General features: G+C 38.1%; 1 protein-coding gene across 10 annotated transcripts in view; it reads left to right on the top strand.

Moving 5' to 3' along the window:
- INSC (INSC spindle orientation adaptor protein) overlaps window positions 1-19,365 on the top strand; it is a 109,073-nt gene extending 89,708 nt beyond the window's left edge. For 8 of the 10 annotated variants that reach the window (XM_064163650.1, XM_064163649.1, XM_064163644.1 and 5 more), the window contains 6 exons: window positions 3,017-3,188; window positions 4,338-4,516; window positions 14,250-14,316; window positions 16,128-16,283; window positions 16,942-17,018; window positions 18,775-19,365. In XM_064163650.1, the coding sequence (XP_064019720.1) occupies window positions 3,017-3,188; window positions 4,338-4,516; window positions 14,250-14,316; window positions 16,128-16,283; window positions 16,942-17,018; window positions 18,775-18,903 (780 nt within the window). In that variant the 3' untranslated portion in view covers window positions 18,904-19,365. Of the gene's footprint in view, window positions 1-3,016; window positions 3,189-4,337; window positions 4,517-14,249; window positions 14,317-14,895; window positions 15,080-16,127; window positions 16,284-16,941; window positions 17,019-18,774 lie in introns of those variants that run through there. The other 2 variants (XR_010306746.1, XR_010306747.1) reach the window with 2 other exon arrangements.
- Window positions 19,366-20,341: the final 976 nt, after the last annotated feature.

The following is a 20,341-nucleotide window of genomic DNA, read 5'->3' as shown; positions in this document are numbered from 1 at the left end:
AAAAAACCCTTTGGGAAATTTTACTAATGTAAAGATCATCTGAATGTTAAGAGTGGACAAACAGGAATTTTAGGCGAAATCATCGTGTGAGAAAAGACAACATTTTGTACATATGATGGTGGACTAAAAGGCAAAAGGTCTTGGTTCATGAAGTGGCATGGAAAGTTTACCTTGAACCTCCTTGTGGGAAGTAGAGAGTCAAGACTTGTTGTGTCTAATATTTCAATCGTGAAGCTGTTAATGCAATTCATCCCAAATTGTGTATTAGTATCCATAACAAATGCCTAGTTCTATGTAATATTCCCAGCAGGAAGAATAGGTGTCCTGAAGAAAGAAGAGGGCTCCTGAACTCATCCATTTCTGTTACAGAGAAAAATTATTTTCCTTTCAAAAGACTTGATCTATGAAGTGGAGCAGTCATGCATTTATTTTGTCACTTGGACGAAGTTTCTGTAGCAGGGCTATGTTCAGAAGGATGTAAGTTCCTGGCATTTTTCCAGTTATCAATATTGAAATATCGGTGATCGAGCGTTTACTGAAGGCTATTCCTCAAATGCAGGGGCTCCACAGCATTTTGTGGCGTTCATGGAATCCATTTGTTTGCATTATCTGGCTAACCAGTTCTTTTGTATTGCCAAGGTGATGAACAGATTTGACATTTAGCTGATTACTTCACCAAAATTAAACAGAAAACAGGGCAGTGATCCAAAGTTCCTTTCAGTGTGAAAACTAATTATAAAAATGCTTTGAGCAGCAATTTCTTTTTGGATGTTAAAGTGCTTTTATTAGATTGTTCCCCTGTCATTTCAGAATTTATTGCTAGACACTTATAAATGGGGTTGCCTGCTGAAGTAGAATTATTTTAGTTTGGTTTCCATATTTAAGAATGGAGACAAAAGTGTGTAGGGCAAATTTTGGGCTGAACTTGTTAGTATTTCTCATGATTCTGAATAGAAAGGAAAAAACCTGCCTAGTGGTGTTTTCAGGGATCAAATATATATATATATATATATATATATATGTATATATGATATTTTTTTATGCATCAAAACTTATATCAACTTCTATTTACAATTCAACAACTCCCAATTTCTAAAAATAATTACTTAGCATGTAAAAAAAAAATCAAATAATGTACTTGAAAAGTTGGGTACAGACTTGTTTTATGGGGTAACTTCTGGTTTATGGTATAGATACAATCAGTGGTGATGGGAAAATCTAACCACGTGCGTGTGCCCATCTTTCATGAGCTGTTGCTTGTCCCCCAACAGCATAAAACTACTCCAAAGTCATTTTGTCAAGGTCACTGAGTAGGAATTGGCAAAATGAATTTTAACCAGTAAATTTAGAGCTGAAGACTGCTGTATCCTGTAACCAGATCTTAGAAGAAGTTTCTTGTGAAGTGTTTTTTGAATGCCTCAAAATAGATATAACTTTTTACACTGACTGTTGTTATTAGCATCCTTCGGCCCCCGGACAAGGTGTGATCTGGGGAGGTTTCAAGGTGACAAAGTTGGGGGGTTTTGCATACGATATTGTCTCGCACACTTCGGCTACTAAATCATCTTGTGAGGACATATATTAATTCTTGACACTGAGATCTATTAATATACCTTGAAGCCAAGTGAATTATGTGAATCTGCTGTTTCAAGCTGTAGAATTCTGCCATAACTAAGAGGAAATATTTTGCTGTAGTTAGATTAATGTTGAAAGCTTGTCAAGAAAAAGTTTAATGTTGAAAATTTATTCTTCCTCTTCTTGCCAGTACTTGAGCTTCTGTACTAAATCCCATTTGTAATCTGAGGGAAAATAGACGTAATTTCTTTTGTATTTATCTTTGTTATTAGAGTTCCAATGATACAGTCTATTGCCTATTAAGAAGTGCATCCCAGTGAATAATCTTCCAGAGGGTAATTTTTGCTCCCATCTGTCTGAGGACTTTTCTTGTGAAACACAGAAACTGTCAGTACTTCTCAAATAATTTAATTCATCCCCACTGCAGGATAAGTAATTAAGATAACATTTAGTATTAATGAATAATAAAATGGTGAATAAGAGATTTGCTTAATACCCTTTGCGGAGATAATGGATAGGACTTCACATGCATGTTCTAAGTCGGCTTTAGAGAAAGCAGTCTGAACAGACCTGGAAAATAGTGCAACACAAATGAGGGTTTGGCTTTTCTTCACCATTGAAGTTCATTTCAATGCTAAGCCTTCACAACTCCTCTTTGTAGCCAAGCAACACATAAAGCAACTGATCACTTGTAAACTGTCTTTAACGGCTACATCAGTTTTATGAAGATTTGAGTAGTGAATTAATGTGAATTTGAGGTAAGCATGTCCATATTTAAATGCTTAAGTCTTTATGTGCTAAAAGCATAAAACCTATGCATATTTCGATGATTCTTTCTGTTTCTCTTCCAAGTAGGAAAGGAATATACAGACTTAGCTTTAATGTGGGAGCTGTGCAAGCTCATCAGGTGCGGGTTGGTCAGAGTCTCTCCTTAACAGTATTTTTGTGATCCTGCACTGGCTGTGTGGCAAGTTCACAAGAAAAATACAATTGAAAAACTTGTTCTGCCCTTAGGTTTGACTCTCTCAGTAAGACACACTCAGACAAGAGCTCAGGTGAGGGTGTGGCATAGTAGTAGTTAGCATTTGCTTGTCAGAGCTTGGTTTTGGATTAATGTCTAGCTTCAGACATCTGTCAGAGAGGGCATCTTGGTTTGACCAAAATTAGTTCAGCAGCAATATAAAGAGAGAAGGAAATGCAGGATTTATTGCTGGTCATCAAATTTCTATGCTGAACTCATTTGCATTGGCTAAATTGAAACTTCTGATGTCATATATACCCCCAAGTTTAAGTTTGGGTTTTGGTTTTTTTTTTGTGTGTTTTTTTTTAAAATGACCTGCTTTGTTTTAGCAGAGCCAAAAAAGGAGAACTGTAAACCCATCTTTGGTTGCAGATGTATTTTTGTGAAGTATTTCCAATGCACACCTGTTGTTTTCCATAGGCTGATGGGATACTGTGCCTGGCCGACATTCTTACTGATAACAGCCACTCTGAAGCTACTCACGCAGAGGCAGCAGCAGTTATTGCACAGATCACATCTCCACATCTCACATTCACTCAACATCTCAGCAGCTTTCTGGAAAACATGGAAGAAATTGTAACAGCACTCGTCAGTAAGTTCTTTATGGGACTTCCGAGCCTTTCCAGTTAACAGAACACAGTGGGGTAGGACTCTCATTAGAAATGCTCCCTAAAGTTTGCCATTTATCTCCTTAATAGATACATGAAACCAGTTATTTATAATTCTGAATCAGAGCAGTTCACAGTTGAGGAGAATGTATGCAAATTTGTCAAAGTAATATCTGTTGGAAGTTGTGCTGTAACAGCCACAGAAAAGATTCAACAAATATCCTCTTGCCCTGTATTTGTAACAAAAGCAATTTCTAATAGTTGCTTTATTTTCTAAGCTTGCTAGAACTCAATCTCAGAACTGCATCTGAATTTCTGTAATACTTTAGAGGAAAAGTACAATATGGTCTAATCCATGAGCATTATTACAAGAAAATAAATTTTAAAAAAGAATCTTCCTTCTCTAGGCCTTTGGTCCATGTTAATGAGCCAAAAGTGCCAGCGAGATTTTCCGTAACTGCAGCAAAATAAGATGGTAGTTCTCATTACTTTGTAAAGAGCGGGACCTCTTATTTCTGACACAGTGCTTCATCCCTCTCAAATACCAGAAGCTTTCTTGTGGATTGTTTAGCCTGCAGAAGATGAGGCTGAGGGCAGATTTTATTGCCCTCTACAGCTTCCCGAAAAGAGGTTGCAGCAAGTTCTCCTGAGTATCACAGTATCATCAGGGTTGGAAGAGACCTCACAGATCATCAAGTCCAACCCTTTACCACAGAGCTCATAGAACAAGAGAAAATGGCCTCAAGTTGTGCCAAGTGAAATTTTGATTTGGCATGAGGAAGGGCTGTCAAGACTTGGAATACGCTGCCCAGGGCAGTGATTGAACCACTGTCCCCAGAGTTATTTTAAAAGATGTGTGAATGTGTCACTTAGGGGCATGGTTTGGTGGTGTACTTGACTATAGTAGGATAAGAGTTGGACTCAATTTTAAAGGTCATTTCCAACATAAATAGTTATATGAAAATATGTAACTGACAAGACAAAGAATTTTCTTTTATTCATTTTGATTTTAATGTTGATCATTATGTGTTTGGTCTTAGATGCTAGGATTATCAATGCAAGTTGCTTTAAATATTGCTTGATTTTTGTAATAAAAGAATGGCTTTTATTCAACTTATTTTCTGCATTCTTAGAACTGTGCAAAGAAGCGTCATCTGGCGATGTTTTCCTGCTGGCTTCAGCAGCTCTTGCCAATATTACTTTCTTTGATACAATGGCCTGTGAAATATTGCTCCAGTTAAATGCAATGAAGATTCTTCTAGCAGCATGCTCAGACAAACACATAGTGGATAGTCCATATTCCCGAGACCAGGTGAGTGGTTTCTCAGCAGGATGCTGTCTGGCTGCACATTTGTGCAAAAGTCAACGCATCTCAGCTCTGATTTGACGTAGTCAAACCAAAGTTGCTTTTGTGTCATAGAATCATATAATGGTCTAGGTTGGAAGGGACCTGAAAGATCATCCAGTTCCAGCCCCCCATAGGCAGGGGCACCTCCCACTAGAACAGGTTGCTCAAGGACTCATCCAACCTAGTATTGAACATCTTCAGGGAGGGAGCATGCACAACCTCCCTGGACAACCTGTGCCAGTGTCTCACCACCCTCACTATAAAGAACTTCTTCCTAATATCTGGTTTAAATCTCCCCTCTGCCAAGTTAAACCCATTACTCCTCATTCTGTCATTACAAGACCTTGTAAATAGTCCCTCCTCAGCCTTCCTGTAGGCCTCCTTTAGATACTGAAAGGCCACTACAAGGTCCTTTTGAAGCCTTCTCTTCTCCAGGCTGAAGACCCCCAATTCTTATAGCTTGTCCTTGTAGGAGAGCTTCTCCAGGACTCTGATCATCTTTGTGGCCTCCTCTAGACTTGCTCCAACAGTTTGATGTCCTGATGCACAGTTTATTCAGGGCTCCAGAACTGTATGCTGTACTCTCAGTAGAGTTTCATGAGGGCAGAATAAAGGGGGAGAATCCCCTCCTTTGCCCTGCTGGCCACACTTCTCTTGATGCAGCCCAAGACATGGTTGTTGTCTGGGCTGCACTCACACACTGCTGGCTCATGTTGAGCTTTTAATCAACTAAGACCCCTGGCTCCTGTCTTCTGTTCTTGCTTCTTTTCAATGCGTGGATCTTTATCTGCTTCTGTTCCTTTTTATAATAACTACTCTGAAATACCACAGCTTTTAATGTGATTTAAAAAAACCCCAAACCTCCAAAACTTAAACCAAAACCAGCTAACACCCCCACCAAAACCAACAAACCACTAAAGAAAATTAAAACAAACAAACAAAAAAGCCAACCGAAACACCAACAAAAACCCAACCCCCAAAAAAGCAACAGCAAAGTTCCATATTTCTAAGATGATAGTTTGTGATTTTTTTTTCCCCACATCAAGTTGGCCAAACAGTGACAGAGGACCAGAGAGGCTATGTGACCTCAGTCCTGAGAGGTATTCAGAACTTGACTGGACAGAACTTTGAGGCAAATAAGATATCTATGGAGACTGCAGCCTAAATATATAGTTGTCAGTTCAGAGATGAATTAGCTCCAAAAGCTGAATAAGGATCTGATCCTCAGCCCATTGACGTTGGTGGGCTTTGAATCAAGTCCTAACTGCGTGGTAGATGGTTTGCAAGTTTTACTGCCAAATATTACTGATGTACTTCTGCCTCCTTTTTTTTTTTTTTTTTTTTTTTTTTTTTTGTCTTTGTCAGTTCTTGTAGTAAAGAGATGCAGAAAATTAATTGTCTGTGCTAATGCACAGAGTAAGTCAGAGAGAATTCTTTTGTTCCTCTCAGGTACTGCCATGCAATGGGATGCTTCAGAGGCACTGCTTATTTGGCATCTGAGTGATGAATTTTACTTCAGCAGAGTAACAAGTATGATGAGGCTTGAAAGTTTCAGTAGTTATTACTGAGGATTGGTGTTTGCTAGTCAGCTCTGTTAACCTACTTCTTTTTATGAGACATTATGAATATAACTAAAAGTCTGTAACTTGGATCTCACAAGTCCATCTCCTTCCTGTCTCTGAAGTACTTAAAAGATGATTTATGGCAGCTGTGGGATCTGCAGTGCCATATAAACCCCTCAAGAAGAGCCAGGCCATAGAAATCAAGACACAGGGGACCTTAGCATTGCTAGGGCTGCTTTAGCATATGATCACTGTATCATCAGGGTTGGAAGAGACCTCACAGATCATCATGTCCAACCCTTTACCACAGAGCTCAAGGCTAGACCATGGCACCAAGTGCCACATCCAATCTTGCCTTGAACAGCCCCAGGGACGGTGACTCCACCACCTCCCCAGGCAGCCCATTCCAGTGTCCAATGACTCTCTCAGTGAAGAACTTTCTCCTAGTTTTCCAGCTCAGGAGTGTTTACGAGGAGATGGAGTTAATCCGTAGTTGCTGTATTGTTCTTTGAGCAAAATCAAGGCCATGAGCTGTAGTGATTACCATGGTTGTATACTATTATTACAGATAGACAATTCTTCAGGTGATTTAATTTTTGTTGATCCTGTACACTCATATAGGTTGATTTCTGCCCTCATCTTAATTCTGGTGTCAGTGGTGAGTTTGCTCTACAGGTAACATAGCAAGTCTTTTATCTGTGTGAAGAAGACAGATGTTAAATGTGCATGGCTTCAGGGAACAGACCAGTTCCAGGACTTTTCCAGTTTGTATGATGTCTCATTAGCTAGAAGAATGGAGAACTCAATGGCTTCCTTCCTAGAACTACAAAAATATTATCTCAAAAAAGCCCTTGCATTCCTTCTTGAAGTGAAAAAAAAAAACAGATCAAAAAGGTATCAATTTTTCTGTGGTGTGCTCTTTGCAGCAATGGGGACTATACAGTCCTGCTTTGTGGTGGTCTGTAACTGAGCACCTGATGTTCAAATAGAATCTAAATACTGCACAGCTTGTCTTTAAGAACTGTCAGTGTTAGTATACAAGCAGTTTGGATAATGCAACAGCCTTAAAAGAAAGTCTTCCTTGAAATTTCTGAGCCAATAAATGTTTGAGTAGATTGAAACAATTACCCTTTTGCAAAGAGAGCAGTGCTGTAAGGGGAGGAAGGGTGTCTGTAAACTCTGACAATTTTATGGGATATTTTACTTTTTAATTTGCTCTCTGTCTCATCATTGCAATGAGAACACACTTAGCTAGAGAGAAAAGCAGCACAGCGTTTTATCAGGGTATTCTAGATTGCCCTTTTGGCTTTTGATGCATATACTTGATTGCCTTTTAGGTACATGTTATATTTACTAATTTTCCCTATTATATATTATTATGTCCCAGCCCATAGACATGTAGATTACAGCTCAGTAGGTTTGGAAATTTTTGATTCAAAGTTTTGTTTTGAAACATGCAACCACATGGAACATGTTTTTATGGACAGTTGTCCATTGTAAATGATCAAGTAGTCCTGGCCAGTAAAATAGGTGAATTAGAATGAAGATGTAGTAAAGGTTGAGACAAGTAAGAATAAGATTCATAGCAAATGCAATGAAATATGGTCTAATCATAATAAAATGTTGTAAAAGAACCTTTCAAATTTAACTGCCTTCAAAGTGAACTTTAAGGAACACAGTTATCCTGTAGAAAACTACCCAGTATTTCTAAATACAATACTACTTCAGCATCACTGCTGATTAAGAATCTTGTAATTTCTAAAACAGGCTGCAGCATGCTGACTGTAAGTCGAAGATGGAAGAAAGATGTCTGAAATTCAAGAGAGAAATGGTGAATTTTGTTTCTAATTGTGCCATATAATCTCCTCTTAAAATCAGAGTATGGTCTTTTAATACAGGCTTTCTAAAGGACAGCTAGCACTGATTAGTTCTCACCTTCCATGATGCTATGAACAAACATTCTGCTCCTGGGTACACTGTGTATTGCCTGTAGAGAGTATTTTCTTGCTCAAGCACCTCTATCAGTGCTCTATCTTCTGACTTTGGAAAGCATGTGAATAACAATTTTCCCCTGCTTTTGGTGTCTGAAAGCCAACCTTCCTCTTTCATTTCTCAGACAGTGAGATTAGGTCAGGTAAGAAATTTATAACTGAGTGGGTGATGGACTTAATGCTAAACACGATAATCATTATCCAGCACTATTACACTGAGATGGCTTAGTTTTATAACAAAATATTTTGTTTAAGATGCATAAATGTCATCAGATAAACTTAATTTCCGAATATACGAGCCTCTGTCTTTGGGGATGAATGTGTCATGTTCTTTTTCATGCTGCAGATATTTAGTTTTTAGATATTTTTTACTTCAAGAGAATATCACAGTAGCCTTTTAGAAGGGTTCATGCCTAAATGGGTACAATCAGATGCCTTAATGGCACTGTCAGAAGCTAAACCCCTAATCTTTCAGGGCCTTCTTAACTTGAACCATCATCTTAGACCTTACACAGGAATATATGAAATATGCATGTTTGTATAATATTTTTTTCCTCTCTGCATTTCCACTTGTCTCTTCAGTGTTGCTAGTATTCTCACCTTACCTGTGAAGGTGTGGAGGTATAGTCTTAACAGCTTGTGATCTTCAGCCAGAGAATTGATGTGCAGTGAGCACATCCATTTTGAAGAGGTTATTTCTAGGCCTAAAATCAGTGATTTAGGCTTCAAAAAGTTGAAGGTGGAGACAGGCTTTTAAGTTGGAAGGAGAAAATGGAAATTTTTTTGCCCTTTTTCTTTCTCTGCTAAATTCTTTCCTGCTGGTGTTTGGAAGATGCTGCAGGCTCTGAAGACAGTCCTTGTTTATGCTTCTTAAAGCAGAAGATTATGAAAGGGGGAGTTCCCTCTCCCAGATGGCTCAGAAGAGGAATACCTCTTCCACTGCTGAGCAATCAGCAGGTCTTTCCCAGAGAAGAAATCGATGTGGTAGCCTGGGCCTCGGTCACCTATGGCATGTTACTCAAGCAACCAGTGACAAGGTTGAAAACAAAGCTTGGTGGTTTGCCCATGTCACATTTCACTTCAGTAGACCTAAGCTTCCTGTTTAATCCTGAAATTATTTTCAAGATCTTCTACAAGTAATATTTAACAGTCCTAAGTGGCAAAACAACCTGTCCCCACATCCCTTTGGGAGCTCAACACACACCTTTGACCAACACAAAAGTGTAAGTAACAGTGTTGGCTGGCATTGTGTGGTTTATGTTACAGATGGTTACGTCTCAAAGGTGCAGCACTGACTCTCTCTCTTAAACACTACATTTTTTGGAAACAAAATGACTGTTTAGGAAGAATTTTTTTCTGCCTTTAGAATTTAGATTTGATGCAAGATGAAACAACATACTCCAACTTGACAAACAAGAGGATTAGTTGGAAGAGTAAAATCTTGACTCTGCTGTTCTTGTCTAGTTTAGTGTGGTGAGGACTGTATCCTTGGGATCAGTTCCTTATATGGCTGCTGCTCAGATTTTGAAGAAGCAATTTAAGTTTCCTGTACTTCTGTTTCATCATCTATGAAGTTGGGCAGACATTGAACTTACTCAGTGTAGTCTTTCTAAAAAACAAAAGTGCTATATCAGCACAATTCTTTGCAGTTTTTCTTTTCTGCCCTTGCCTGCCATGTTCACAGTACAATCAGGCTGGTGCTGGGCTGTTCACTGCAAAAATTATACACACTTTGCTCCAGGCTGTACCAGTCGTAAAGCTGCGTGTTTGAGATGGTTATGTATGCATTTTGCTGCATTCCTTGTCTTCTCTTCAGCCCTCCAGGAAATGAGATGGCAGGTTTCAAATGACCTCTGAGTTTTGCCACTCATCTCTTTCTTTTTTTTTTTCCTTTGAAACAGAATCACTGCCTAGGTGAAAGTTGTGATTTCAGTCTTGGTTCTGAGCATCTGGGCTCATAACAAGTTTTGCTACTATTGCTTTCTAGGAAGCCACCAGAAATCTCTTCCTGACCACTCTGCTTGAGTTAGTGGCAGTTGAACTAGTCCTTTGCACTTTCTGCCTCCTTTAAAATAAGAGTAATTAAGTTTCCTCCCACATACTCAGACAGTGATTCCAATTAGACTAACTCTAGTCCAGTGTAAAGCAGGCTAGAAATGAGGAGGGATGTTCATGAAAGGCTGGGTGAGGGAAAGGAAATTATGTGGAACTAAAACCACTTCTCAAACTATAAAAAGAAATGTTGTCTGTGAGAGTGAATAACAAGATGGAGGACACTGGTAATTTTATAATAATGGATGATACTGTCACTACAGGGAGGTATTTGTTTACTATGTATTTATTTAGCTAACAGGAAGAGGGCTTCCTGCTTAGATTTTAGTGTGGGGGTTCTGTTTTGGAACACCTGTGAGACTGCTGTACTGATTAAATATCTCTATTTTAAAATGTATTTGTTAAATGATTTCTCCCCCCACCATGGAGCAAAAAGGAATTCCCTTCCTACAAATATCCCTGCATTCTTAGCTCACAAACAAAGAATTTAAAAAGGAACTTCAAAAGCTTCTTAATTTTTTTTTTGGTATGTTTTTACAAGTGCTCAAAGTTTAACTACTGTGTCTCTTATTCTTATGAAGACTCTTACTACTCCAGTGGAAATATCTGCATGTTAATATTTGGTTAGGTTTGTGCCTCTTTAAAAGGTGCTAAACCATGAGTTGCTCTGAAAATTCACTTCCTGGCATTTTGTGTTTTGCTAACTCACTGCTATGTGGTTTAGGTGCCATGTGCATAGAATGTATCAGGCAGGTGAGTGCAGGGATAAACCCCAGGGGCCTGTTCCTATGGTTATTTTCAGTAGTGTAAATCAGGTGACTTCGAGTTGAATAATTCAACTTTCATCTGGTGGCAAACAAAGGTATTAGCTCATTATGTGTTGATTGAGTCTGTTTCGCTTTGGTGTTCATTACTACAGTGGTGGTCTGGCTGTTGGTTCCTGCAGAAAAAGCTGCATCTGCTGGGTTTATCTGAGTCTTGCTACTGGGAGACATTTGCAGTTTTTGATGGATCTAGACCAGAGTTTGGACTAGACTGGGTTAGTCTGCTGAGGAGCTCTGCTGGAATACAGATATTGGAGGTGCCTAACAGACATGCAGGCACTGAGGCAGGGAATTACACTGGATAGGATCAGTTCTTGCAGCACGTTTTCTAAGGCAGTCCACCATAATCCTGCATTATGTTCAGCAACAGAATGTGAGAACAGCTGAACAGCTGCTTCATTAAAAAAAAAACCAACCCAAACTACATGTGATGAAGTAACTTTTTTTCCCCCACATGTACAGATCACACATATCAAGATAGCACTATAATAGTGCAATTTGTGGGTGGTTTCAGCACAGACTTTCTGTATAGCATAATAGCAGTGGCAGATGAAGAGAGCCTGTCTTGAGGAGATGTTCTTTATACTTTGAGCTGACTATAAATTGCTTGCATGGCTTAAGAATCCAGAAAAATTGTTAGGATCATGAACTGTCTCAGGTGCCAGTCCTTATTAATCATGGAATGTAATAGTTTACAAGAAATGTCTTGAACAATTAATGACATTGACACTAAATATTGCAGCTGAACAGTAGAGATTCCAGGTTGAATATTTTCAAGTCTTTCAATTATTTCATTTTAATTCTGAAGTAAGTTTTTGCTATCAGTTTTTTTTTCCTAGTAATTTCCATCTATTTTCCTGGTGGAAATGAGGCTTAGGCAGTCACTTTTATCTGTATCTGTTTACATGATCCATATCTCACAAAAAACATCTGAATTGGTGAACATCTGAGAGACTGCCTAAGGCTTTATAAAATTTGAGGCCAGATAATGGGAAAACAGAGGCTAAGATAAAGATTGTAGTGTGAGCCTACATATCATTAGACAACATAAATCTACAATGGGAGAGATGCTACTGGAAAAGAACTATTTGTGGATTTTGACCAACTCTAAATCCCAAAGAAATGAGACTTCATTAGTATCAGTGCTCATGGAAGTGTTGCTCTTCAAAGCAAATTGAGATTACATTTAAGTTTGTGTTTCCCTCTAGAGATTTAATCTTTAGTATTAAAATTCATTGAACTTTGGTTTGTATTACAGAGGAATTTTTGTGTAAGATGCATGTATACTGAATGTTAAAATAGGCATGTATAGTGGAAACACAGCATTTAAAGTCAACTCTTTATTCAGCTTGCATATTATGTGTTTATTTCATGGTACATTGTTTATATCACAGGAGAATGTGTTTTTTTTTTTAGGACAGAGAAATCTGTCTATATGCAGTGAACTAATCTATAGTTTAACTGCCTTTCAAGTCCTACTAAGGATTGAAAAGATGACATCTAAGAATTTAAAAGATGACATAGGTAGAACTTGACAGCTACTGGTGGTGAGGCTCATTTATCAACCCCTCTGGAGAAGACTATATATAAACCTATTACACTAGTTCACAAATACATTGCAAAATATAGGGAGGCCACATAATCAACACAAAGGAAGTGTAGATATAACCTCAAATAATTTTTGGCGTCAAAAGATACACACAAAATATTTTTATGTATGAAAATACTTATTAGACAAAATAACTTGAAGCAGTGGAATAATTGGCATGTATTCAAATTGTGGTTAATTGAATTCTCATCTGTGGCTTAGAGAGCCACATGGGGTACAGATTCTGCATAGAGGAAGCAATTTTCATTAACAGGATATAATTTAGAATGAGAAAACACATACATACACTCTGCCTGAAACACAGTTAATAATTAATATGGAATAAATACATAGACATATACTGAGTTACCATATTTCTACCTGTCACTCCGTAGTTTCAGCAACTCGTTTGCATTCTAAGCAAGGATATTTATTCAGAGAGATGACACAGTAACACTACCTTCAAAACTGGAAGACCTTTATGTCACAGCATCCAAAATGAGTCATCCTTGTTATTAAATGGCAAAGTGAGATCAGAATGGTGATTTGATCTCATGCCTACTTACAAATGAGCAAATTTCTTAGATGTGAGCTTACACTGTACCATTAAAAAGCAGATAACAAGCTCTGAAATTTTTGATGATGATCATTTTTTCTCAATTAGAACAGAGAAAATCCAAATATCTTAAGAAATAACACTGTTATTTCACTATTGCATTCTGGAGACCTTACTATTTATTATTTGGTCCCTCACATATGCTGTTAATATTGATATATGTTTGCATACAGAAGGCAGGTTGAGTGATGAAGCAAAATGGAATATCTTGAGGAATTATGTGCCACCACTGAAGGAAAAGGAGTTGTTGAAAGCCAACAGATCTTTGTGATCCATTTTCTGTCAGTGATTTACTGCTGAAAACAGGCAGTGCGTTTTTGAAGAAGAAATTTTGTAAATAGTGATCTCAAAATGTGCTTCTGTTGGTGTGAAACCTAATCTTGGCCTTGGCTCAGGAAAGGTATAAATGGATTTTTAAACCCAGCTCCTTTTGGGACGGTGCTCTCACATGCACACAAGCTCTAGCTTCAATAAAACTGAAAAGTATTCCTTAAATGCTCCCTTGAATCAAGGCTCAAAACCCCAAACCTGTTGTGAGGATTATTTGACATTTCAGCTGAACCCTGAAGCAGAAGGGCAGCAATAACCACCAAACATATGTTATGTGCTGGTTTTTAGCTTTCACTGTGGGCTCTCCCTGAGAAGAAATGTGACTACAAGATTGGTCCTGAGGGCAGGCACCTGTTAGTTGAATTCAGGGCTTCAGGGTTTCCTCTGTTGGTTGCTGTTAAATTATTTAAATAATTTAGTATCTCCCCCTTTCTACTAGATTCACCACTAAACTACTGATTGATTTATTTAGATTCCTATACAACAGATTTCTATGCATGGACATAGAAGCCTGAGAAAAAGTTCTTATCTAGATTTCAGTTAGCAGCCATACATAAAATAAAGACCCCTGAGGAATCACAGAGGTGGGAACAGACTGATCAGCTACAAGAATGCTTTTGAGTGTTACTGTTTTTGCCATGCTTCTGCTGGACTAATTTTGTAAACCACAATGGTATTCAATATTACTGAATGGTAGGGTTGAACTTCCTAATTTGTTTCCTTTTTAATAACAGGTAGTAACAATATTGGCAAACATGTCTGTCCTGGACCAATGTGCTTCAGAAATCATTGAAGGAAATGGTATGTGTATATATATTTTGCTTGTGATTGTGTGGAATGTGAGTAGATGGAAAATTAGTGGCTGCAAGTGAAGGCAAAAAGGATTTGCTTCTTTTTGCATCCTGTCTCTGCTAGATACTGTGTGTTGCTTCAGGGTGCAAACTAAATCCTTGGGGTGGTTCTATGTAACTGAAATAGATTACCATTGCTTCAGAAAACTTTGCATGTATGGCCAACTACTGCTGCTCTCTCTCTGCATGACTTGTTGACAGATGCAAAGCAAGGTAGTACGAAATATTCCAAGAACTTTTTTTCTGGTGGTTACACAGTATAAGGTAACAATTCTTACACGTTGAAAGGCAGCATCTGATACCGAGCCCTGCATACCTGCATTTTGTGTCTGTAATTATGGGATTGGGTAGAGAATATCCTGTTGGTGATTTGTCTTCGACACGTGCTTTGTCGTCTAATTTGCTGCTGTTGGCACTCACGATTCAGATACACCCTGGAAGATTTCACATTCCTTTATGATTAATAGATTGGTCATGTAACTTGGATATCTATTTACTTAAGCGCACCAAAAACTCTTCTGTTGTTTAGGACAGGTGTTGGATCATATTTCATCTACTTCTACAGCAGAAACTTGATTGAAGTTTATGAAAATATACTAACAGCTTGCCAACTAGGCCTAGCTTCCTGATAGATACTACACTATGTGGAGATGTATATGTGGCTTGGCAAGCACAAGGTTTGAATATGCACGCAGAAATGGAAGCTCACAGAGGTATTTGTCCCCAGGCTTTTAAAAAGGATAGACGCTCATCTTGTGTAGAAAGGCTTTTTGTGTCTGCCTAATGTTGTAACAAACAGATGCTGGTCAGAAGCCAGATTCATGAACTGAGAAGCATTTTTGAGTCCTGGAAATTTTAGATAAATTTTCTTCTCAACTTTTGCCTTTTTTTTTATGTGTTGATTGAGTATTATCTAGCTGCATGATTCTGATGCTAATTCTCTTAATTATTTATGTAAATGTTCTAACAGATAAAATCCTCTGATGCTACCTGAAGTAATCTGAATGCCTAATAGCATGTGCAGTCTAATAGCACATAATTGTCGTTGCATTTTAAGTAATCTAGAAAATAGAAATCAGTACAATCTCATCTGGTTTTGTGCTGCTTCAATAAGAATATCATCTCCTACAGGAAATAAGTTAATGAAACCATTTCAACACGGATGACATTGTCTCTTCGGAAGTGAAGAGTTAGTTGCACAGTAAACTTCAGTCAGATTTTCATCATTTCCATTGTTTAATGGTTCCCCATTCTAAAATACCCTTAAAGAGTTTAAGATAGGAGCTTTTAAAGACTTCAAAAGGCTTGGAAAAAAAGCCAACAACACCAACCCACAAAACCCCATCCAAACAACAAAAAAAAGGGTTTAACTGAACACAGATCTTCATTTGGAGTTCTGAAATATGTCACCACAGGTTTTTAAGTTAGCATTACCTTCAGGTTACTTTCGAAGCAACTAAGGAACTGCACTTGGTTTAACTGAAATAAATTAGTGAAATCTGAAAGATTAACCTTCGGAAATTGGAGGAGTTAGTGCATTTTCTAGTTCTGTAAGTTCTGCAACTTCCTAAAAAGGCAAAGTTTTGCACAGGTTAGATGTGCTTGAATGCTGATGGCCAAATGGCAGTCCACATTTACACATTCTTCATGCCCTGTTTGGGCAGTGATTGGTCTGTATTTCTCCTGGCTTCTTTTTACATTTACTTTTTTGAATGAATTGCTGTTAGAGAGAAGATAACATTGGCTCTTACATCCTTTTAGGTGTTCAACTTTTAATGGAAATGCTCTTTGAAAGATCATCTTCAGGAAATTCAGCAGAAGTTGCTGCTTGTGAGAGAGTCCAGCAGAAATCTGCTGTTACGTTGGCACGACTCAGCCGAGATCCTGAAGTGGCTGATGCAGCCGTGAAGCTCAGCTGTAAGGATGTATTTGCTAGCTTAATGGCAGGCTGAAAGAGGGAGGAATTGCCTGTTGTGGAGAAGCTATTTTTAATTTTTAGCCTCACTTGGTACACTTTATAGACGAGGCTACATATACAGTCTGTCCAGAGAGTGGCTGAGGATGTTATGCTAAATGAACTTCTGGCTTGTTTCCCAGAGGAACCTGAGGTGCACTGTCCACTCAACACACCGCTGTGGCAGACTGTGCCAACTGACAGTGCTGCCTTCTCCACTCCTTTGTTTAAACCCTTGTGCAGGATCACAGAAAACTTGGACCTCTGCAGGTTCAGATGTGATTAACAGCAAGGAATATGTTCTTTTGGCTGGAGTATGTTAAGGGTGCATGGGAAGATGGATAGGGAAAAAATAAAGGTAACAATATCCACTCTGAAACTGCAATAGCAGGTAAAAATAATGCATTTGTTTGTTTATTCTTTGCATCTATTGAATATGGCTGCTCTGAAGTGCATAGCTCTATGGACAGTCCCTTAAGTATTTGCATATCATCTTTGCATTAGAAATCATATCAAATAAGGAAGATAAAAAATATGAAACAGCTAAAAAAAGGACTCCATCTCAAAGTGAGGAGTTTAGTTTTCTCAACTGTTTCTCTTAATACTCTTCTGTGCACCCAGGTATTCCTCGCCTAATTAAACTTTGCAGATCACCAACTGAAAGAAATAACAGTGATTCTGTTTTAGTGGCATGCCTGGTAAGTACATGTAAATCTTTCTTTCATGTTTATCCTGAAAAATGCAGAAAAAAACAGCACTTTAGAGTTTGAAATGCATAAGTATTGCAGCAATGTTTTAGATTCATGCCAGGGTCTCTTGCTTTTCCCCTTAAGCATAATTCTCTACAGCGTCAATTATTTATCCTTTGATTGAAGATTTAAGTGTACAAGGAAAAATGGCTTCATCTTCACATTACTGAGCACTAAAAAATTCACTGGAACACTTCAGAATTTAAGGTTTCAGTAATTCTTGAATTCCAGTTTCTGATGATGCTGTGTTTGCTGAAATGAGTCTTGAATCACAGGGACAGCAGCCCTTCCTCTGCACACATATGGAAATATTTACATGAAGTGGCTGAAGACAGGAAAGGAGATTTCTTGCCTTTTCTACAACCCATTTTAATCTTTTAATTTGAGGAGCCAAGTCCTTATAATGTCCAGCCAAGGGCCAACCAACAGGACGTTAACACTTCCTCTGCATAGGAGAATGATTCCAGCTGCTGGCCTTGCATTGCATGGGCTGTGAGTCACAGCCAACTGCTGGAGCTGAGTAATTTCACCTACTGTTCTCTGAGAGGGAAGTTCTCTGGGGAATTAACATTATTTTAAATGTAGAAATAAAGCTCGGTTAGTGCAGGTTTGGTTAACAGACAGCTTTGTACTAGCACACAAGAAGTTTTGTTTGGTTAAGCAGGGCTTATTCAGGATGAAGAAAGCATGAATGTGAGCATAAGATATCCTGTGGTCATTCCTCATACATGCAGAAAAGCCTTCTTCTATGGCTGGGGCAGAGGCCATAAAATGATGGCAGCAAACTGAAATTGTTGCTGCACATTCCTTGAATTCCTGCCTGTAACTTCAAATGTTACCTGCTTGTCCATCACAGAAATTCTCCTCCTTGTCCTGATATTTCAGTAGCTGCCTAATGACAGTTTCTGATAAATGTGGCAAAAAATATTGTCCTTGAGACAAAAACTGCTTCAGGTTCTAGTAAGTATTGTAGTTAAACTCAGTACTGTCTGCTATTTTTAGCTTGTTTATTTACTTTTAATATATTTTGAATCAGGAGATTAACTCCTGTGTTAGTCCTGCATTGACGACAAAGTGATAAACTGATCCCAGCCATCAGACCTTACTAATAGAAGATGATATTGGCTCTTGAGGAAAGCCAGTCTGATTTCCCATTGCATTTGTCATGTCAGGTTGCTAGAAGGTCTGACATGGTTGTATATTTTCATCCAGTGAAATATTCCAGGAGGAGAAGAGTTTATGAAGATAATAGAAACATCAATGCAACTTCTATTGTGCGGCCTCATAACCAGAACTGTCAGTTTTATTTATTCCCAAGTGGTTTGAAACATATTGCTTCTTTCTACTACACTAATACCTATTGTGGGCATTGTATAAAACTTACCTAGCAGATTTTTTTTTGAGTCAGTTGGATTATACTTCTCAGAAATAAGACAAAAGCTGAGAGCTGAGATACAAAGATGCAGTGTGAGACATGCAGCAGATCAGAGATACCAAACCCCCCATCATTTAATAGCTGTCTTTGAAGGGGTGTTCATCTAGCAGATGAAGACAGTGATCAGATATTACCCATTAAGAAAAGTCTGTAGACCTTCAGAGTTCAGTTTTGAGCCTTGGCTATTGTTTAGAGATCATTACAATGGATTCCTGCAATGAAAGCTTTGTCAAAGCTCAACAGTATAATTGTGTTGATTTGTTTTTCTAGGCAGCTCTGCGGAGACTTGCAGTTATGAGTCCTGATGGGCTTGAAGATTCAGATTTTCAGCAGCTAGTAAAGCCCAGACTTGTGGATTCCTTTCTGCTCTGCACAAATATGGAAGAGAGCTTTGTGTAAATGTGAGCCAAAACACTTGGAAAAATAACCAAGCTGATAGGTACACAATAAGATACTACAAATACAACTTTAGTTTTAGTCCTATTGTTATTTATGACTTATTTATTACAAACTGTGAACGTGTTGTTTGTAGGAGCAAAGAAACACAATGAGCAAATTGGTTTCAGTGGTTTGCAAAGGTAATTTGTTATTTTCTTGCCAAGTCATATCAGCAGACCTTGTCACTGAATCTTAACAAAGTTTTTTTTTTTGTCCTTTTCACTATAGTTGAATCCAAGTAACAAAGCCAAGAATAAATACTACTAATAATGTTTTCTGATGAATATTTTTATACAGTTAAAATACTTTGCAGTTTTTTAAAGAAATGCTTCTGTCTCAACCTTTTGCTGAATTGGAAGAAAAATAATTCTGAAAGCTGCAAGCATATATTTTGCAAAAATAAAAGGCATGTTACACTCTGAATCTGGTTTGTTACTGTTATTTTTAAACTGGCTTGTGAAAATAAGTAACTGTGATTAGCTGAAAATGTTTTTCAGAAAGTTTTCAAATACTGGCTTGGAATGATGCTAAAGGACATTCTTATGCTGTATAGAGGTGTGTTCCACACGAGGATACGCGCTTGTAGACAACTCTTTTCTTTATATTTACTGAAGGTTCTTAAGGAAATTGAGAGAATTCTAGAAAAGCCTTCATGAAATCAAACACATCAACAGTGCACATAAAATCTGAAATCATTACAGGCTGCACAGGGGGGTTGTGGAGTCTCCCTCTTTGGAGATAGTCAAGACCTGCCTGGTTGTGTTTATGTGTGATCTGATATAGGTGATCCTGCTCTGGTAGGGGGGTTGGACTAGATGACCTTTCAAAGTCCTTTCCAGCCCCTAACCTTCTGTGATTACACACTGGTAATTTTCCCTCCTTTCTAAGCCTTATAAAGACTGGAAATGAGCATGTCCAGATATGCTTTTTATATCCAAGCTTTTGCTTTTGTGAAAAGTTGTGCGTGCACACACTAAATCAGAACAGATAAATTCATTGTAATCTGAATTCCCACTTTTCTGGCTAGTTCCTGCCTGTGGCAGGGGGTTGGAACTAGGTAAATCTTTGAGGTCTCTTCCACCCTAAGCCATTCTATAATTTCTAAAACTATGAAATAGGCCTTCCAGAAGGTCTTGGTGCTGACAAAAATGGATTTTACCAATGAATACAACATAAAGAATAGAGTTGATTTTTAAAATAGATTTACAGTTTTCATGAATATTCCTCTTGAAATGTGCCTTTTTATTTTCAGCAAGAAACCATATAAATTTAAAATTACTCAACCAACAGTATATTGAGAGTGTTGGAGTGTCCCCCCCTCTAGGTTCCTAGCTTCTCATAAAACACCCTGTGGATCATGAAAGTTTATGTGGGGTGGACTTTTTTCCTTCTCTGGATT

This window comes from Pogoniulus pusillus, chromosome 24 (genome assembly GCF_015220805.1).
Source record: "Pogoniulus pusillus isolate bPogPus1 chromosome 24, bPogPus1.pri, whole genome shotgun sequence".
NCBI classification, from domain to species: domain Eukaryota; kingdom Metazoa; phylum Chordata; class Aves; order Piciformes; family Lybiidae; genus Pogoniulus; species Pogoniulus pusillus.
The sequence above is the reverse complement of the archived record's forward strand: the minus strand, read 5'-3'. Positions and strand labels throughout refer to the sequence as shown.